Here is a 22,097-nt window from a genome sequence, read left to right on the forward strand (position 1 = left end):
GAGAGATTTTCTCATTGAATTACCTGAGGTGCACTTGCGGGAAACTCCTTGCTGAGGGTTTGTGCACCCCCGGGATTAGTTGAGAAGCTGTTCCTTGACACCCGGTGCCAATAAAAAAAAAAGAAATATATTCAGATCTCATCATTGTGTGTTCTTGCTTTAAAAGCTTGAGCCTTCCTCTCCCTTTGAATACTCCGCATAAGTGCATGTGTTGGATTCCATGGGATACTATTTAGGGGTCATTTAAACCTTTCCAATGCCCCAATGACACCTTCAGTGATGTGGGTGTAACCCAATAAGTCGTAAATGAAGAGAAACCAGCAATTATAACTCCTTGTGAAACTGCAATGATGTAGAAGATACTCTACTGCTTTTCCAGTGTCTTGCATGTGGCATATTGCTTATCTAGCATTTCCTTTAAGTTATTAGTCAAGGCAAGGCAATAATTTTTTTATTTTTTATTTTATTTTTATTGCAGTGATGTTTCTCTTCATTAGTATGAGTTAACATGTGATTCATCTTAAAAAACTGTTTAAACATAAAACTGAAATTATATATTTTTTAGATCTAAAAGCATGAGTGAGTTGGGAAGATTTTAAAGGGACCCATCATATTGTTGCGATATGGAAGATGATTCCTTCATGTTTGATGTGGTGCTTATGGTTGGAAAGGAATGGGCGATGCTTTGAAGATAGAGAATGCTCGAGGGAAGAACTTAGAGAATTTTTCTTTAGTACGTTGTGTATTTGGGCTAAGTTTCTTGTATGGAATGGAGATAACATTCACGATTTTACTTACCAAAAAAAAAAAAAAAAAATTCCTGATTTGCTCTTAGCCTATTCTAGTTCCTAGCTTGTATTTAGGTGTTTTCTCTTGTATACATCCTGTGTACTTTATTCTCATTTACTTCTCAATAAAATCTCTTATTACTTATCAAAAAAAGAGTTGGTACAAAGAGTAGGCGGGGTTTGAAGAGATTTAAATGGACAAGTTATTGTTTTGCTGAGCTTAAACTTTGTTAGTTTTTTTTAAATGGTTGAATGTGGGAGGAATATCCGCTATTTTACGCCTTATAATTTAAGCTGTTATGTCTCAAAATCTTGCCTTCTTGTTGTGCCAATGTTAGTTTTGGGATTATTATTTGTGTGAAATGGCTGGTATTAATGGTGGAGTAAAGTTGTTTATCCATTATTTGGTCTTAGGCTTATCAAAGGGTGATATGTGTCTTTATATTGCTCCAGATGTTGGATGCAGCTGCTGTACGGGATATATTTCTGAAGTCCCTTGATAACTACGTTAAATGGTGTAACTACTTGTCCATTCAGCCTGTTTGGAGCGAGTATGGATTTTTAAAACCTTATGTTGCTTCTTGTGGCCCTTTAAGGATTGAATTCTTGTGGATGGTCATTAGTGATTGAGACTTTAAATGTGGATTGTTTGTAGCCTGGAAGCTCTTAGCGAGGAAAAGAAATTACTATTTGTCTCTCTTTACTTTCTGATATGGGGTGAAGCGGCCAACATTAGATTTGTTCCAGAATGCCTGTGCTACATATTTCATCATGTAAGTCAATCTATGGGTGATTATTTTGTAAAATTTCTTTGTGGTCATTGTAGTCTGTATTTCATCATTGTTTGTGCTACATATTTGATTTTTTTATTTTATTTGATTTTTTTATTTTTTTTCTGTTTCCCTTTCCCTGCAATGAAGTTAATCCAAAATTCTAGTGCTTCTGCTGAGACTTCATTGTAACTAATTTTAGTGTAAAACTACTCGCATCAAGCTGCCCTTTCTGTGTATTCGTTCAACTAAAACTTTGGTAATTGTTAATTGTGTTGAAGTCTTTTTCTTTTCCCTCTTTAAAAGTTTTACCTATAAAAAAAAGGTTGATCCTTTTTGCCAACATATATCTTGTTCTTGTTCCTGTTTCCTACTAAGGCGGCTAGTTGTGGAAAGAAACTACAATGTAATTCCCCATGTGGGGATGAATAATGAGTTCAAATTTCACCTTGTGAATTGGGCTACAGCATGCACGTTGATCTCAGGAGGAGGGCTGGGAGTCAGGAATCTGCTGGTTCTCTATCTGCTGATGGGGTTTTTTTATCTAGTTTTCTGTGGGGTCTAGAAATTCTGGTCTAACCCATTTCTCATGATAACAACTAATTCCCTCAAAAGAGTATTTGGTGAACTAAGCTCGTTCGAGAGTTGTGTTTTTGCTTGAACAGTCTCTGTAGAGAATATTATCACCATGGCTAATCTAAGGAAAGGCGTTTCGTGGTGATTGAGCTGGTGCATGTGTAAGAGAAGTGGGTGTTGCGAGATTGCTAGCATTTTCTGAAGTGACTTCTTTAGTTGGTTTGGTTTGGGTTGGTTCATGCCCACAAGAATGCTTAGAATAGTGGACCTTTCAACTCCTGGAGAAGGTTCGGTAGCAGCTCACAAGTTGCAGCAGTGTGGAAGATGGTTTCTAACTTTCTATGCGTCTTATAAAAAACCACAACCTAATGAAATCAAATTCACGAGTAAAAAATTTCACATTCCCATTCAGAAAACATAAATCACACATTCTCGCCACAAACGAAACTCAGAACAAAAAAGAGTGGCGGAGAGAATATTACCAAGGAGAATGTTTGAGAGGGAGACTCTTTTACTGATAAAAAAAATGCTAGAGAGGGAGACTCGGACAAGGGTGAGGGAGCAGACACTGGGCTGAGCTCTGGACCAACAAAAAGGAGTGGAGCAATGCGGCACTATCTACTCAAATAGAATTACTATCTCAAAACAGATCCTACAAAATATTAACTAAAATAATAATCATAATAATAATTCTAAAATTCTAAACCCTAATTTAGGACCTGTATTTTACACACTCTTTCCACTTGCTGGGGTTACGGGCCAAAAAATCCAGCCATGACCCTAGCAGACCGGGCAGAATTGCAGACTGGCCGAGCAACGGCCTTCTTGGGTTGCATCTTTTGTACTTTTCGATGAAGTTTTACTGCATAAAAAGATATCTTCTGCCGATCTCTTATCTTTGTATCATTAGATGCTTTTCCGGTTTTGCTTTAGCATCATTTATTTTTTTTCTTGTTAGCAGTGTAGTTTGGGGTTACTGTTTGATATGCTACTAAAGGTATCTGCATTTGTTTAGAAGTTATTTGATATTTATTGCACAACCTTGTCACTTTTCAATAATTTTATCCTGCCTTTTTCACCTCACTTCTGTAATTCTGAGTCATGAATCTAATGTCCAGATGGTAAGGGAAATGGATGAGATTTTGAGGCAGCAGATTGCACAGCCAGCCAATAGTTGCAGTTCTGAAAGTGGTGTGTCATTCCTTGATCAAGTAATCTTGCCTTTGTACGAGGTTGTCGCTGCGGTATGTTTCTGCCTGTTTGTCTGGCTAATATGATATTGATATTTAAGTTTTAGCTATACATTCACTGTGGTGATTCAAACTGTTCTCTATGCTTTTGTTTTTGGCCAACAGCTACTCTGACTCTCTGACTTACCATTCAGCCACGCAAAGATTTTTATATCCATCCATAGTTTTTCTATTGTTTCTAGCATATTGAAAGGAGGTTATAGATATTTATTTTGGCTCAAAATATATTGAGCGACAACTTTTGTTATATTATATAGCTGCTGTGGTTGTCTGAAGATCTTGGTAATTAATGTGATTGTGCATTAAATGGAAAAAAAGTGGGAACTAGTTGCTTGTCATGGATGTTTCCATAAAGTTTAGTGTTTTATTGTCGACTTATTTGCAAAAAATGCACAGGAAGCTGCAAACAATGATAATGGACGAGCACCTCATTCTTCTTGGAGAAATTATGATGACTTCAATGAGTACTTTTGGTGAGATTTCTGCAAAAAATTTTGTTCCATAAATTGTTTTGTATCTTGAAGGGTAACCTTTTCATCATTAATTTTGTCAGGTCACTTCATTGCTTTGAACTTAGTTGGCCCTGGCGTAGAAGTTCGTCCTTTTTCCTAAAGCCAAAACGCAGATCAAAGGTTCTAACTGTTTTAATTCTTGGAAACTGGTTATTGAAATATTTTCCATATCAATAACTGTTTTGTCAGGTCACTCACATTTTTCTGAATTGCTTGCACTTTTTTCAAAATCAAGAAGATTCTTATTGGCCCTATCCACCTGAAGTCAGTTTAGAAATATATTGTTAACTTTTCACCTCGAATCTTTTAGAGTAGAATCTCGTGGTAGGTTCTTGCGCATGGTTCGTTTACCTTTTGTTTAGCAAAATGAACTCTTTTAGTTGTTTAGCTATAGAGTCAAAGGTTTTTGAGGTGAGAAGACTTGGGGATAGGGTGTCCATTACTGAGAAAGGATGGAAAGGTGTGAGTTGCATATGGTTGGGTTTAGAGACTATCAGTTGGTTGGCTAACTCACTGGAGGCGTGTTTGAAGGCTGAGAACAAAGGCTTCTACTCAGCTCGACGGGAAGGCGACAGAGGCCTTACAGCCCAGCGTTGCTCTAACTCTCGTGGCTCATATATGGCTTTGGCTGTGTATGGGGGGGGAGGACGCAGGAGCTACATTCTCATACCTGAAGACAAGGCAGGAATGGGGTGGAGGAAGATGGTGGCAGTGTTGAAGGACATGGGCAGAGTAGGTGTCCAGGGAAGAAACCCATCGCCTGAGAGGGTGAAAACTTGGCCATCCAAGTCGTACAAGGAGGCACTGGAGGTGCCTCGAACTGTGCAGCTCAATGTGATGGGAGACTTGCAAAAGGGATTAACTCCCTTTTCGGCAGAAACACAGTGTGGAGTAGGTGATGGCAGAGGGGTGATGGGACTAAAAGAAGGAAAATTTCTGAAGGAGTTACGTGAAGTGCAGGAATCGTTGGGGGAGCTAACTAATAGAGTTGGGGAGTTGATACGGTGCGTTGAGGGTTATGGATTGGAAGGAGTGGGCTCGGGTTGCCATTTGGGCCTTGGGGACACGGATGGTGGGCCTAAGGGGAAGGGCCAAGTGTTGTATACTGAAACCCAGCCCAAGAGGGCACGGCAGGGAGGCCCTTTCTGGAGGAAGAAGATGCAGGCCGCAGGTGGCCCGTCGATGAGTGGGCCTGAGCCACCGTCGCCGGAAACGACGCAGTCAACTCCGTCGAAGGTTGCAGAGGCCACGTTGGACGTTGCATCGCCGGCGGGTACAGAACCAGAGCAAGTAGAAGAGATGTACGACGGCCTCTGTGCTCACGATGGCCCGAATACTGCACAGAATGTCACGATGAAGAGTATCGGCGCACAGACTAAGTCGACGACGTCAGAGGAGCCGTTTGCGAGCAGCGACAAGACCATAGGAGGTTCGGAACTTATACGTGATGTTGCTCTGGCTACTGTGTTCGAGCCTAAGTCTTCGAACCAGACACAGACAGTCCCGATGACGTGGTTGGAGCTTGCGGAACCAGTCACAGGTTGTCCCGATGAAGTGGTTGAATCAGACGCAACTATGGGTGGGTCAAGACTCACTATCTTGGCGGGAGCAGATTCTGTCGCTGGAAAGGAGATGAGTACCAGTCAGCTGAGCATTTATGGGGACTCTGTGGGTGGAGAAGAGGAGGAGATGGGTAGCCCGTCACCCTTACAGATGCTCCCACCTCATATCGCACCTCGAGCTTCAGATTGGGTACTAAAAAAAGTAGAAGAGCTTCATGGTTGGGTGGGGATTTCATGTGAAGGGTACGAAGACCAATTCATGGCTCTCTTAGTAGCCATGGAAGCTGGTCGTTCTACGGTACTGAAGTCGGCTGCTAAAAAGGAGAGAGAATTGAAAAGATTGCAATGCTCCATTAATTATGATAATAAGGAGGGAACCTCGGGAAGAGATAGAGCAAAAGGGAGGGACGTCTATATTGTTAATGAAGCCTAAAATCTTATTTTGGAACGTGAGAGGGATCAATGACATGAATAAACGACTACTTATTAGGTCCCTTCTCCGTAGTTGGAAAGTAGACGTTGTTTGCCTACAAGAAACTAAACTGGCACTTATTTCTCTTCGTACTATTAGGAGTTTGTGGGGCGGTATGCATGTGGGATGGCTGTACTTACCGTCCAATGGAGCTTCCGGGGGCATACTAGTTATGTGGGACAAACGAGTGGTGGAAAAAATGGAAGATTGCGTGGGGGATTATGTGGTGGCTTGCTCGTTTAAGAACATAAGGGATGGTTATCAGTGGGCTTTTGCAGGCGTCTATGGTCCTAATCTTGACCGGTCTCGAAGGCTACTATGGGATGAGTTGGCCGGTATTAACAGTTTATGGGACTTACCTTGGTGTATTGGAGGTGATTTTAACGTCACCCGTTTCCCGAGCGAGAGATCAGGTGGCTCGGGTTTCAACTCATCAATGGTAGATTTTTCTAACTTCATTTCCGAACAGAATTTACTAGATATTCCTCTTGCAGGTGGTTCCTTCACCTGGTCTAGCAATCGAGAACTTCCATCTTGGTCGAGGATAGATAGATTTTTAATCTCTCCGGAATGGGAGGCACAATATCCAGATCTCATTCAGAAGAGACTTCCCAGGTTGTATTCAGATCATTTCCCCATTCTTGTGAATTGTGGGGGCATCAGAAGAGGCCCAAGGCATTTCAAATTTGAGAACATGTGGTTGAAGTCGGAGGGTTTTCTGGACAGAATAAGACAATGGTGGTCTTCTTACCATTTTAATGGTAACGCTAGCTATAAAATGGCTTGCAAGTTAAAGTCTTTGAAAAAGGACCTGAAGGAGTGGAATATACAAGAGTTTGGTAATGTGGACAGTCAGAAATCTGTTCTAATGGAGGAGCTTAAGAACATGGAGGGTGTGGAAGAGGAGAGGGTTTGCACTGAATCCGAGCGGGCCCGCAAATCCCAAGTGATTGCGGAAATTGAACGGTTGTCTCTTTTGGAAGAAATATCGTGGCGTCAAAAATCACGAGCTTTATGGTTAAAGGAAGGGGATAGATGCACCAAGTTTTTTCACCAAGTGGCCAACTCACATAGGCGGTACAATGCTATAGATACTTTGTTGATAGATGGGGCGGTCTCTTCCAACCATACCGAAATTTCAGACCACATTGTCAATTACTATGATAAGTTGTTTTCGGAACAATTTGGGTGGAGACCAAGACTTGACGGGTTGGTGTTTGATGTTCTTGACCCGCAGGTTGCGGAACGACTCGAGAGGCCATTTGATGAGGTAGAGGTCAGGTCGGTGATTAAAGGTATGGCGGGTGATAAAGCCCCAGGTCCCGATGGCTTCTCCATGGCTTTCTTCCAGACATGTTGGGATGTGCTTAAAGATGATATTATGGAGGTTTTTCATGAATTTCATAGAAGCGGGCGTTTTGAGAGAAGCCTTAATAGTACATTCTTAGCACTCATTCCTAAAAAGCCCGGAGCTGTAGAAGTGAAAGATTTTCGTCCCATTAGTTTGGTGGGTGGGCTATACAAAATTTTATCCAAAGTATTGGCGAACAGAATGAGTAAGGTGATGGAAGGCTTGATTTCGAAGCCTCAAAATGCATTTGTTCAAGGTAGGCAAATCCTTGACTCGGTGCTTATAGCCAACGAATGTCTGGAGAGTCGTATTAAATCAGGAGAGCCGGGACTCCTTTGTAAGTTAGACATGGAGAAAGCTTACGATCACGTCAACTGGAGTTTCTTAATTTATATGTTGGAAAGATGCGGCTTTGGCTCTAAATGGTGTTCCTGGATCCTTCATTGTATTTCCACGCCTTGTTTCTCTGTTTTGGTGAATGGCACATCCAAAGGTTTTTTTAAGAGCTCTCGAGGTTTGCGACAAGGAGACCCTCTTTCTCCTCTTCTCTTTGTTTTTGTGATGGAAGCTTTTAGCAAGATGATTTTAGGGGCGGTAGAGGGAGGATTCATATCAGGATTCTCAGTGGGAGAGGCAAGTTCAGGTTTGCTTAACATCACTCACCTTTTGTTTGCCGATGATACACTAATCTTTTGTGAGGCCAGACGGGAGCAAATCCGAGCTTTGAGAGCTCTTTTATTATGCTTTGAAGCTGTGTCAGGCTTGAAGGTGAACTTGGCTAAATCAGAGGTAGTACCAGTGGGACATGTACCCAATGTGGAGAGTCTGGCATCCATCTTGGAGGGTAAGATAACTCAGCTGCCCATGAAATATCTTGGTCTTCCATTAGGCGCGGCGTTCAAAACGAAATCTATTTGGGATGTTGTAATAGAAAAAATGGAGAGGAAACTAGCTGGTTGGAAGAGGATGTACTTATCTAAAGGGGGCCGGGTGACTCTCATAAAAAGCACTCTGTCTAACTTACCAACATATTTCCTTTCCTTATTTCCGCTCCCTGCTAAGGTGGCTCATCGCATGGAGAAAATTCAACGTGATTTCCTATGGGGAGGGATCAAAGATGAGTTTAAATTTCACTTGGTGAAATGGGCCACAATTTGTTCCCCTATCAAGGAAGGAGGTTTGGGTATACGGAATTTGAGAACTTTCAATCAAGCCTTGCTTGGCAAATGGTTATGGAGATATCACCAAGAACGGGATGCCTTGTGGCGAACCGTTATTGCGTTGAAGCACGGGGAATCTTGGGGAGGGTGGTGTTCTAATGCAGTGAGTGGACCTCATGGAGTTGGGCTTTGGAAACACATTAGAAGAGGGTGGGACACATATGCAACGCTTACTTGCTTCAAAGTCGGCAACGGATCTAAGGTAAAGTTTTGGCATGACTTATGGTGTGGTGATCGGGTACTCAAGGATGTTTATCCACAAGTTTATAGCCTAGCAAGAAGGAAAGAAGCTTCTATCGCAGATCTGATTATCTCTTCCCATGGCTCTTCCCAATGGAACCTCACTTTTCATAGAGATGCACAAGATTGGGAGATGGACGACCTTTCGGCCTTTTTTGATTTTGTGTATTCCACTAGTGTGTCGGGGGAAGGAGAAGACAAGTTATGTTGGCGTCCATCTAAGAAGGGAGTGTTCACGGCTCGCTCTTTCTACCATTCCTTAAACTTGCACAACTCAATCCCGTTCCCATGGAAAAGCATTTGGAAGACAAAGGCACCGCTAAAGGCAGCTTTTTTTGTATGGACTGCATCTTTGGGGAAGATTCTTACCATAGATAACCTAAGGAAACGTGGCATTATCGCTATAAATTGGTGTTACATGTGTAAGAAGAGTGGTGAGTCCGTTGACCATCTATTACTACATTGTGAGGTTGCCATGTCTTTATGGACAGATGTCTTAGCACGGGTGGGGTTAGCGTGGGTGATGCCGGAAAGGGTGTCTGATTTTTTAGCCTCTTGGGGAGGTATTAGGGGCAACACTCAAATTGCATCTATATGGAAGATGCTACCTATTTGTCTATGGTGGTGCATTTGGAGGGAGCGGAATGCAAGATGCTTTGAAGATCAAGAAAGATCAATGGAAGAGCTTAGAATTCTGTTTTTCAATACTTTACTCCATTGGTCGATTGTAATTGATTTTCATGGCAGGTCTTTTCATGAGTTTCTTGTATCTCTAAGATAGACATTGTGAACGTGTTCATGTATATGTCCCGTGTACTTGGACACTCTATGTCTCCCTTTTGATCAATAAAAATCTGTTTACCGATCAAAAAAAAAGAAATATATTGTTTTTCTTTAGTGATTATGTCATTTAGAAACAGTATATTTGATCTGGGAAAGAGGAGTTGTGAATGTTATCGGAAAAGGTTGTTGGTAAATTTTTCTTATTGTTTTGTGTCTCTCCCTTGGGTATATGTACTTTCAAGTAAATTTTGGAAAACTATAAAACTTGGATTAAAGCCAATTAGCACATTGTTATGGGATTGTTCAATAATTTAGTGTGCTGACAGTGTAAACAAATATTACTTTCAACCATTTTTAATAGTAAACAAAATTTTATTGATAATAGAGAATATAGGCATAGCCTAAGTGCACAAGATGTATACAAGAGAAGGCAGCGAGTTAAGAAGTAGAAACAGCTACAAGAAAATCATGAAAACTTTGTCTACTAAAATCTATAGCTGCTGACCATAGGAACAAAGTATTAAGGAAGAGGTTTCTAAGTTCATCCGGTTGTCGTTCACCATCTTCCAACTTCCGGTAATTCCTGTCCATCGAAATGCACTGCAACAAACATATGGGGATAATTTTCCGCATTGTTGTGATTGGGAATTACCATATAAGCCCGCTCCAACTTGCAAGAAGATCAACTACCCTTCCGGACATCACCCATGCCAACCCAACTCTATTGAAGAAATCATTCCACATGCTAGAGTGAAGTAGCAAGGATCTATCGTTTCGCCATTCTTTTTGCACATATAACACCAATCCATCACAATGACTCGATGTTTCCTTAGGTTGTCCATAGTTGAAATCTTCCCTAAAGATGCTGTCCATACAAGAAAACTTCTTTAAGAGGCCGCTTTGCTCCTCCAAATTCTCCTAGGAAAGTGTTTGCTATTATGGGCAGTGATAATCTCATAGAATGAGTGTTTAGAAAATTTCCCTTTCTTATGGGCTCCAAAGCATCTTGTCTGCACCATTGGTTTTTGCTCACGTATTGTACAACAAATTAAAGATCTATTTGAAGACATTGACCACCCAATCATGAGCCGCTATGGGGAAGCTGGCATTCTACTGTCAAGAACCACCAGATATCTCCAATAAATCAACCATTGAGGCCTCCTGTTCACGTGTGATCCTATAGACTATTGGGAAGGCTTCCTGTAAGGCCTTATCTCCACACCATCTGTTATGCCAAAAACTGATTTTGGAACCATCCCCTACCTCAAGTCTAGTGTGTCTAGCTAACAGACCCCAAGTTCTGATGTAATTTCACAGCCCCATCCCGTTTGTTTGTTGTACTGCATTAGAACATCAGCCCCCTCGAGTACTACCATCTTGGTTCATTGCACAAAATATCAACGTGTCATGTGCATACAGTTAATGAGAGTACCGTGACTATTGTGCCCCACTGAAAACCCAGAGAGAAAACCTCCCCCCACTAGCTGACAACATTCTGCTAAGAGCTTTCATCATAATGACAAATAGTAAAGGAGACAATGGGTCACCTTGTCTCAGCCCATGAGAGCTACTGGGAAAACCCACTGGAGTGCCATTCGCCAAAACTGAGAATTGGACTGTAGAAACACACCATTATCCAAAAAGGCCATTTCTCCCCAAAACTGCACCTCTCGAATAGATAGTGTAGGAATCCCTAATTGATGTTATCGTCAGCCTTCTCCATATCTATAGCTTGCATAGTATTCTTGGCTCTCTCAATTTAAGTTTGCTATCTAATCATTCATCAGCATTGAGCACTGAGTCTAGTATTTGTCTGCCTTTAAAAAAAGCATTTGGGGGCTTGGATATAATCTTCTCCACTACCACACTTAGCCAATTAGCAAGAACTTTGGATGTAATCTTATGCACCCCATTCAATAGGTAATGGGGCAATAATCGTTAACATCCATAGCCCCGGCCTCCTTAGGAATGAGTGCAATATGGAGGAATGAGTGCAATAAGATGGCAATGAGACTTTTGTAAACTTACAACTGGAATGTAACTCCTGGATTGCCCTCATGACATCTTCTTTACCACTTCCCAGCAAGACTTGAAGAAAGCAATGGTAATACATCCGGGCCCGGTGCTTTGTCTCCAGCCGTCCTTCTTACCACTTCTTGAACCTCCATCTCCTCAAAAGGCCTTTCTAGCTACATGACATGCTGATGATCTGTGGTATCAAATGCTAAACCATCTAATTTTGGCTAATGCAAACTTTCAGAAAGCAGTAGTTCGTTGTACTGTGCAATATGATCTTTGATCTCCGAATGATCCGGGGATGCTTGGCCATCAATGATGAGCATCTCAATGGCATTATTCTTTCAAATGCGAGTTGGCCACTCGATGGAATGACTTTGCACATCTATCTCCCTCTTTTAGTCATAAAACACGTGATTTTTACCTTAGGATATCTCCTCCATTTGTAATTAGGGGTCTCTTTTGTATACTACTTGTGTACATGGGCTTTGCCTAGTTGCATTCGATCAATAAAAGTTCATTACTTATCAAAAAAAAAAAAAAAAAAAAGAAAAAAAATCTCCTCCATTAGTAACCCTTTCAAGTTCTGAGAAAACTTTGACTTTCTTGTAGTTTTTCCACTTCAGAACATACTCTATTCTCTTCCCCGTGTTCCAAAAACTGAAGCTTCTCCAATAAAGTCTTCTTTTGGCATGCCACATTACTGAAGCCTTGTTCATTCTAGATCTTGAGGTCTTTCTTTAAAGCCTTCAGTTTACCCATTAATATAAAGAAGTTGAACTTAGTAAGACAGTGGAGATAGTTATTGAACATATCTGAGTATTTATAGCTAATTGATGTGCTTATTTTGATAGCATTGAGAACTAAGTTGAACTGGCACCAGATTTTGAGCTGGTGCTAACAAATCTTCTGATGTCCAGCATAACTTATGTGATTTGAAATGCTTGTGAGAGTAAAAAAACATTTATGATCTGAAATAATGTAGAAGTCTGCGTCCCTTCCTCTCCTTTATAGGGCTAGCATTGTTTGAAATGATTTTCGAACCTGATATAAATCTAACATAAGATTTACCCTAAAAACTTAGAAACCCTATTGCTACATGTTTGTTTTGTTAGACATTTTTCATTGGATTGTTATATTATTTAGTTGGATATGCCTTGACAAATTTGATTCTGTTTATTAATTATGGTCATAGATGTTGATTTTGTGATGAATCTAGATGTCGGTGTGAATAATTGTTATATTTTATACTTAATAAGATATAAAGGCTGTGTTGATCAAGTCTTATAAAATGTTTGGGTCAATTCAACCCTTATAAAATAAATGGGTTAAAATGATTTGTGTTTGGGTCAACCCAATACGATCTGTGTATTAAACAGGTTATGCAGGTGTATGGACCCGTTATTTAAACGGGTCCCGTCAGGGTTGAGGAGTTTGATCCATTTAATGAAATGGGTCGTGTTTGGTTTGACCTATATAATCGTATACCCCTGACTTGGCATGATGGAAACCAAAACCATGAAGATGAGTTGCCAACCCTATTTCTTTCATTTCTCTCGATTGCATGTCCATGCTTAGATCTAGTTTTAAATTTCTAGTTCTTTTGGAAGTATCAGTGTAACTAACTAAAGACAAATCACTTAATGAAATTCGTTATTTTGGTTGGACGAACTCTGAAAATAGTATTCAACGTTGTTCATAGAAAAATGCAGACATTTGCAAATAGACGAAAAAAGAAAGAAATTTCCTTTCCATTATGTTGTAATTGAAACTTTGTACTTCGAATACTGCATCAATTTTGTCTAGCTCGTTTTGATTCTGTTGCATTTTTAATTTGAATTTAGGTCTGAATTTTGCATCCCAGTTGACAACTAGGCTTTTAATAATCAATATGTATAGTCCATTGTTTGTCTGACTATTTTTCTGCCATGTATTTTTTGTTACAGAATATGCTTATATCTGGTGGAAGTCAGCGTTGTGGGAAAACTTCCTTTGTTGAGCATCGGACATTTCTTCATCTTTATCATAGTTTTCACCGTCTGTGGATATTTCTTTTTATGATGTTTCAGGTTTGCATGCCCGTGTTTAATGCTTATATTTAATGTGTAACGTTCTTCTGTTGTGAACTCAAACCATTAGTTAAGTTGCTGAAATTACTGTTAATATCTTGCATGCCCATTCTTTTCATTTCCAAATGCCTTCCATTTTTTTCCTTGCATTTTGTTTTAATATAAAAGTTTCTTCCACCTTTTGACAATCTCTCTCTCTCCCTATGAAGAAGGAAAGTGAAAATAAAAGTTCAGAGCACTAATCAAATATGTTGATTCCTCTTTTTATTGTTTTTTTTGTTGTCCCTGCATTTCAGATATTAATTTGTTTTCTGCTAGAATAGATTCTGAAAGTTAATTTATCTCGGTGGATAAAATTAAGGAATGTGTGGGAATCTCTTGTGTCGGCTTTGAGGAACAATTTAGAGCACTTTTAATAGCTATAGAGGCTGGTCAACCTCTTTTGGCTAGATCTGAGGCTAAGAAGGAGAGGGAATTGAAGAGATTATCATGTCCTATAAATTATAACTCAAAGGGTGGAAGTGCCTTTAGAGATAAAGGCAAGGAGAGGGCTGTCTATAGTCAACCATGAAACCAACGATCATATCTTGGAATGTGAGGGGGCTGTACGACTATAGAAAATGCCGTCGGGTAAAGAATTTGATTCGTAAATGGAGGACTGATGTTATTTGTTTTCAAGAAACTAAGGCCCGGTTTGGATACATAAAACCATCTCATCTCATCATTACAATTTTTCCAAACTCCCACACAAAATATAATAAACAATTTAACTTTTTCAAATCTCAAAATAAAAATAATATTAAAAAATAATATTCTAACAATATTTTATTCAACTTTCAACAAAACTTCTCATCTTAACTTATCTCATCTCATCTGAACTGCGTAACCAAACGAGGCCAAAGCTGAAAATGGTTAATCAAACAATCATTAACAGTTATGGTGTTGTCATAGTCGTAGTGTGGGATGGGTTGATTTAGTTTCGAAAGGGGCTTCAGGTGGTATTATTGTTATGTGGGATAAGAGGGTAGTGGAGATGATAGAGTATTATGTGGGAAAATTTATGGTGGCTTGTCGATTCAAGAGTATGGATGATATATGAATGGGCTTTTTTTGGGGGGGGGGGGGGGGGGGTTCTTTGATATCCCTCTCACCACTCCCATTCGAAGAAACAACTCTGTTATCTGGAGCTGAAACTGAGTTTCTATCATCTATCATCTCTCTCACTATCCTTACAAAACCTGCTCAACCACACCCTTTCCTCCCTTTTGGAATCACAATGATACCCTTCCCCATACCAGTACCAAACTCAATCAGCTTCACAAACCTCCCAAACTCATTCTGACATCTTTGGACCATAAAATCTCTATGACCCTCCTTTTTGTCTAAAAAGATTCTTTGCTGCCCGATAACCTCAGCCAATCCTCCACCACCTTTGCCATCCAAACAATCATTCCTCCATTGAGAAGAAGGAACTTAGAAAACTTTCTGCTCCTCTCAGTAATACAAAAAAAATTTCCACCTTTCCTACTAATCACGAACCTCTTCGCTTCAATCCAAAAACTATGCTCCATCTTCAACTAACTATTAGTAAAATTTAAGAAGAAAAAGGAAATTGAAACAGGAGAAAAATAACAGACAGATTAAGGATCATCCCTGGCGAGAAGCACCAGGAATGGAATATCGCGAAAGATAAATTAACTTTCAGATTTGAAGATTTTCGGGTCTAAGGATTAATCTTAACAAATCTGAAATTGTTCCAGTGGGTGCAGTAGCCAATATTTCAGATTTGGCTAATATTTTGGAATGTAAGATTTCTTCGTTGCTGCTGAAGTATCTTGGTCTTCCGTTGGGTGCCTCTCACAAATCTGTTTCCATATGGGAAGGGGTGATTGAGATGATCGAGAGAAGGTTGGCTGGATGGAAAAAGTGATACATGTCTAAAGGGGGACTTTGATAAAGAGTACGCTGTCTAATCTTCCCACGTAATTTCTTTTACTTTTCCCTTTGCCAGCAGGGGTTGCAAAAAGAATTGAGAAAATTTATCGCAATTTCTTATGGGGAGGTATCAGAGAGGAGAAAAAAGTTTCATATGGTTAGTTGGAACAAGGTTTGTCAACGAATTTCGTGGAGGATTGGAGGTGAGAAATTTGAGGATGTTTAACAAAGCACTTCTTGGGAAATGGCTCTGGAGATATCATTTAGAGAGAGTTGCTTTATGGAAGAATATTGTTGCAGTTAAATATGGGAGTGGGTGGGGGGATTGGTGTTCTAATGAAGTTAGAGGAGAGTATGGGGTGAGTTTATAGAAGTTTATTAGGAAAGGTTGGGGGGAGTTTTCGAAATATATTACATTTAAGGTGGGGGAAGGGAAGATGATTCTTTTTTGGCATGATATTTGGTGTGGGGAATCAGCTCTCAAATCTGAGTTTCCCTCTCTATTTAAGATTGCAAGGGATCAAAATGTTTCTGTGGAAGATTATTTCCAACATACGGATTATAATATTCTGTGGAATGTTGATTTTATCTAAGAGGTAAATGACTGGGAAGTAAATGATGTTTCTGATTTTTTGGAAAGAATTTATAATTCAAAAGTGATGCAGGGAAGAGAGGACAGTTTACCGTGGGACCATGCTGGAAAGTCCAGGTTTTCTGTTAGTTCTTTTTATAAGGTGCTGACTTGTCATTTTGGTTGTGCTTTCTCTTGGAAAACCATTTGGAGAGTGAAGGTTCCTACTAAGGTGGCGTTTTTCAGTTGGGTGGTTGCTCTAGGGAAAGTTTTGACCACGGATAACCTTAGAAAACGTGGTATGTGCGTTGCTAATTGGTGTGTCATGTGCAAGAAGGATGGTGAATCTGTGAATCAACTCTGTCTTCATTGTGAGGTGGCAAAGTCTTTATGGTATGAGATTTTGAGTCGGACAGATTTATATTGGGTGATGCCAAAGGAAGTTGTAGATCTTCTTGCATGTTGGAGAGGTTTTGAGGGAAGGATATGTGTAGCTGCCAGATGGAATATGATTCCTTTGTGTTTAATGTGGTGCATTTGGTTGGAAAGAAATTGGAGATGTTTTGAAGACAAAGTGTTCTCTCGGAGAACTTCAGAATTTTTTTTTTTTTTGATAAGTAAAATAAGTATTATTAACAAGAATGAGCATCAACTGCCAATTACAAAGAAGTATGCCCTATCTACAAAGGCACATTAGAAACTAAGAAATCATCAAGATTCATGCCATTAAAGTCTACAGCAATGGCCCAAGTACATAAACCATCTTCATGCTGGATGTTTGGATGACAAGAATACGTAAGCCTATAAAAGTCTACAAAAGTCTCCATCTCCCAATCTTGTGCCGCCCGATTGAAATTAATATTCTAGTGAAGACCTCCTCCAGAGATTCCCATAGCCTCCGCTACTGTGGCATCTTTGGCACTTGCTATCAGGAAAAGTATAGGAAACACATCTTGGAGAGCACTGTCGCCACGCCAAACATCCTTAAAAAATCTGATTCTGGCACTTGTACCCAACTGAAACCTAGTGTGTCGTTGAAAGGCCTCCCACCCTTTTCTAATATGCTTCCATAACCCCACTCCATGAGCCCCTCTAACTTCTCTAGTACACCAACCCTCCCTCCTCTAAACCTCCATATTTATTTTCGATCACAGTTTTCCAAAGGGCTTTTGGTTCCTTGCTATATCTCCATAGCCATTTATCAAGTAACGCCCGATTAAACAATTATAAATTTCTAATGTCCAAACCACCACAAGAGATAGGACGACACACCCTCTCCCACTTGACAAGATGAAATTTAAACTCTTCTCCTAATCCACCTCACAGAAAGTCTCTTTGTAGCTTTTGTAGACGACCCGCCACACCTGCTGGTATAGGGAATAAGGATAAGAAATAAGTGGGTAGATTAGAAAGTGTACTTTTAATTAAAGTAATCCGACCCTCTTTTGACAAGTACATTCTCTTCCACCCTGCCAGTCTTTTTTTCATTTTTTCAATCACTATATCCTAGATCGAGCGTGCCCTCGTAGCTATACCCAATGGTAGTCCCAAGTAAGTCATGGGAAAAGACGCTATCTTGCATCCCAACGTGTCAGCCAACTCCCCAATGTTTTGAACCTCTCCAATCGGCACCAATCGGATTTATCATAATTCACTTTTAGACCAGACAATGCTTCAAAACCCGCATCTGGTCTCGATCAGCTTTGCACATAATAAGCGTATCATCTGCGAACAACAAATGAGAGAGTGGTAATACCCCTGCTCGGAGATCCAACTTGGAAACTGCTAATAAACCCATTATCCACCAAAGCTGAGATCATCCTGCTTAGTGCCTCCATAACAATAACAAAAAGTAGAGGAGATAACGGATCCCCTTATCTCAAGCCACGAGAACTCTGAAAGAAACCCTCTGGGCAGCCATTGATCAATACGTAGATATACACTAGCTAATCCAAGATCTCCACCTTTCACCAAAACCACACCTACCCAGTAGATATAGAAGGAAGTCCCAATTAACATGGTCATATGCCTTTTCCATATCCAGCTTACACAATTCCTGGGTTGTCAGCCTTCAAACGACTGTCCAAGCATTCATTGACAATTAGAACCGCATCAAGGATCTGTCTACCCTTAACAAAAGCATTATGAGGCTTAGACACAATCTTACCCAACACCTCCCTTAGGCGATTAACAAGCACTTTTGAGATAATCTTGTATACTCCATTCACTAAGCTAATAGGAAGAAAATCTGTGATCTGAATAGCCTCGGCCTTTTTAGGTATTAAGGCAATGAAAGTGGAGTTAAGACTTTTCTCAAATTTTCCAAACGAGAACAACTCCTGAAACACCTGCAAAAGATCTTCTCGAAAGAAGTCCATAGAGAACCCATCAGGTCCATCCTGGCAACATCTCCCGGTTTAATAATGTTAAACACCAACCCATCAAGAGTAGGCCTTCGCTCCACTTGCTCTGTAAGGATCCTCTCAAAGAAATCAACCACTTGAGCTTTGATAGCCTTTTTTTCTCTACACTCCTCCCCCTCAATTTTCAACACCTCAATGTTATTGTTTCTTCTATGGGAGTTTGTAATACTATGGAAAAACCTCGTGCTCCGATTTCCTTCCTTTAACTATAATGCTCTTGACTACTGGCACCAAGACATTTCCTCTTGCAAAATTATCCTCTCAAGATCTGCGAGCAGCAATGTTTTCTGTGCTTGCTCTTCCTCAGTAAGTGGTCTCCCCTCCTGTAGTCTTTCTAACACCTGTATTTCCATCCACTCGGAATTTTTGTTTTCCTCAACATTGCCAAAAGATTGTATATTCCATTCCTTTAGGTCTCTTTTTAACGCTTTCAGCTTATTTGCAAAAATAAAGCTAGGTGTACCTTTGAACTGATACGAAATCCACCATTGTTTGACCCTTTCCACAAAACCTTCTGATTTCAACCACATATTCTCGAACTTAAAATACCGTCTACCACTCTGAATGCCTCCACAATCAAGTAAGATAGGCCAATGGTCCGAAGCTAAACGAATCAACCGCTTTTGCCATACGTCCAGAAAATGGCTTTCCCACTCTGGCGTGATTAGGAAACGATCCAAACGAGTCCATGTATGATTATTGGACCATGTGGTAGGGCCCCCTGCTAGTGGTAGGTCTATCAGGTTCAAGTCAAAGATACATTCTGAGAACTCTAAGTTTGTTGGTCTCACTCTTCTATTTCCAAAACTTTCACTTTGGAGCCGAGCAACATTGAAGTCACCCCCAATACACCAAGGAAGCTCCCACCAACAGTGAATGCCTACTAGCTCATCCCACAATAATCTTCTATCCACGTATGAGTTTGGCCCATAAACACCTGCAAATGCCCACAGGAAACCATTTGACACACATCTAAAAGAACACATTACCATATATCTCCTTATGTAGTCCTCTACGTTTTCCACCACTCGCCTATCCCACATCACTACAATTCCTCCCGATGCCCCTGGCGCAGCCATGTATACTGTTAGGGACCCTAGTCTTGTCCCTAACACTAAGGTCCACTAGCTCACCTTGGTGATGTTGGTAACCGAGTAATCTTGCCAACTTGCTTGGCCTTCAACAATGGGTAGGTGTTTGGGTGATGGAATGATGTACTTGGGTAGGCTAAGTGTTTAGGCTAAGGCAGATCAATGTGGGTGGCTAGACTTGTTCTTGAGTGAGGTGCCAAGATGATGGAGGCAAGGGTTGAATGGATGAGATGAGGTTAGGGTTCGGGTTCGGGTTCGGGTTCGGGTTGGGTTGGAGGCACTTAGGGTTGTCGTGGGCTATGGTAGAATGAGGGTTAGTGTGGTCTTGTAAGATTGGCTTAGGATTATGGGTGTTTGATGCAACGGGAATGGCTTAAGGGTTGCCCTTGATATTTGGGCCACTTGGATGGTCATTAGGGTAGGTATGGTGATGTGTAGCTAGGATTTTGTGAGGTGACTAGGGTGGATTTCGAGATTTGCAAGAGTTGGCTTAGGGTTTGAGTTTAGGATGATGCTAGGGTTTGGGAATGAGATGGAAAAGTGAGACTAGGGTTTGGTGGCTAAGGAATGGATATGGAATTGACTTGGTCTTTGGAAGGTTGGCTAGATTTGGTTGGTTTAGGACTGAATATGGTAAGTTTGTAAGATGAAAGGAATCTTTGAGTGAAGAGAAAAATTTGAATTTGAATTAAGATGACAAGTCAATAGTTGACTTAGAGAGATTGTAGGAAGAGTGATTTAAGGAATTGAAGAGGATTTGCAATTCCTTAAATTAAGAGATTTGAATTGGAATTTGAATATGGTAAGAGGATGTCAAGACTCCTAAAAGGAAAGAATCACCTTATGGAGCCTTGAGGTGGACGGCTAGGGCTTATGTGGATGATGGAGCTATTTATGGTAGTGACAAGGATGGTAAGATGGGAAACTAGGGTTGGCGCCACTTGGGTTTAGGGTTTGGTGTTTGGAAGATGATGATGAACGGCTAGGGTTTATGATTAAGGTTTTGGACTTAGGGCAAGAGTGTTGGGTGGCTAGGGAAGTAAGACTTTGGTCAATTAGGGTTCCTAAAATGTAGGAACACTAACTATGGAAAGTATGGTGGGTGGCTAGGGCAAGTCCAAACAAGACAAGTGATTGCCGAAATTGAGTTGGACTTGGCAAGGGTAATGTGTTTCTGCTAGGGCAAAGATTGAAGAAGCAAACAATTTATGGAAAGTTGACAAACACTAGGTTGGTCGACTTTTGTGGCTTGGATGGATTGGAAGAGTAAAAAATAAGATGAACACCAAGAACACTATAATGAACACTTAAGAACAAAAGCAACAATACTTATGAACTTAAATGAACAAAAGAACAAACAAGATAATTCAATACTTGATTCACGAATTGCACATGAATTGAATAAACCTCATATATTGATAAACACAACTTGGATTCACGAATTGCACCAAGTTGCAAGAACAAGATAGATTGAACCACACCTATTCACAAATTGCAAGGTGTGATCCTCTCTTAGGGGATTCACGTATTGCACTCCAAAGAGCCCAAGTGCATTAGCACCGAATGATGATCTCAAGAACAAAATAGTCTACTCACTAGGGAATTTGCCAAAAGATGTAAATGCAAAGCCAAAGGGTCCTATTTATAAGGATTACAACTTGGAAACCCCCAATAGGTCCATTGGAAAATAAATAATTAAATAAAAATAAATAATAAAAAATAACATAGTTGGCATGGGTCAAGTTGACCCATGGCATGCATGAGCCCATGGGTGGGCTAAGTTGGTTGTTGGCATGTGGCTGGCAGGGCCTTGGGCTGTTCTGGGCGTTGGCAGGCTGGCATGGCCTAGGTAGGGTGCCTGGGGCGTGGGGCGCGGGGAAGGTGTGTGCGCAGGGCTTGTGTGGCGTGCGGGGGGAGCGTGCTTTGGGCGTGCTGCGCGTGGCCCATGCGTGTTGGGCGCACTGGGCTGCTCGTGGTGCATGCGTTGGCCATGCTGAATGGGTTGGCTTGGTCACCAGCCCCCTTGGGCACCCTGGGCATGTCAAGGCAGGCCCCATGGCATGCCCCTAAGGTTGTTTTGGGGTTGTCTAGCCTTGTCTCCACATGGCTAGTGGCTTGGCCATGGGCCACAAAACATGGGTTCCTACCATGTACCCAATCTACATAATTACTTCTCCAAATACTCCTCACCATCTTCCTATCAATTAACTTTAGCTTCGTCTCTTGTAAACAAACGATGTCCGCTTTCCACTCACGAAGCAAGTGCTGGATCCGAAGACGTTTCTTTACTTCGGTAAGACCACAGACATTCCAAGACACAATCTTTGGTTTTATTTATGAACAACTACCGGCCCCTTCCCTTTTACCCTGCTCCTACTGGAACTACCCTCTGAATTCATCGACCACATCAACCTTTTAAACTCCCTATTCTTCTTCGAGTCCCCCTTACTTTTTTGTTGATAACCAGC

The 22,097-nt window shown here is 40.8% G+C and overlaps 1 protein-coding gene across 3 annotated transcripts in view; it reads left to right on the forward strand.

The window, feature by feature from the left end:
• LOC109001689 (callose synthase 9) overlaps positions 1–22,097 on the forward strand; it is a 90,047-nt gene that overhangs the window by 20,758 nt on the left and 47,192 nt on the right. For all 3 annotated transcript variants that reach the window (XR_004798301.1, XM_018979071.2, XM_018979072.2), the window contains 6 exons: positions 1,242–1,339; positions 1,444–1,561; positions 3,253–3,378; positions 3,781–3,857; positions 3,938–4,016; positions 13,487–13,609. Coding sequence is in view for 2 of the 3 variants with exons in the window: in XM_018979071.2 (XP_018834616.1) it covers positions 1,242–1,339; positions 1,444–1,561; positions 3,253–3,378; positions 3,781–3,857; positions 3,938–4,016; positions 13,487–13,609 (621 nt within the window). In the remaining variant the exon portion in view is untranslated. The remainder of the gene's footprint in view (positions 1–1,241; positions 1,340–1,443; positions 1,562–3,252; positions 3,379–3,780; positions 3,858–3,937; positions 4,017–13,486; positions 13,610–22,097) is intronic.

Source organism: Juglans regia, chromosome 14 (genome assembly GCF_001411555.2).
Source record: "Juglans regia cultivar Chandler chromosome 14, Walnut 2.0, whole genome shotgun sequence".
Taxonomy (NCBI): Eukaryota; Viridiplantae; Streptophyta; class Magnoliopsida; order Fagales; family Juglandaceae; genus Juglans; species Juglans regia.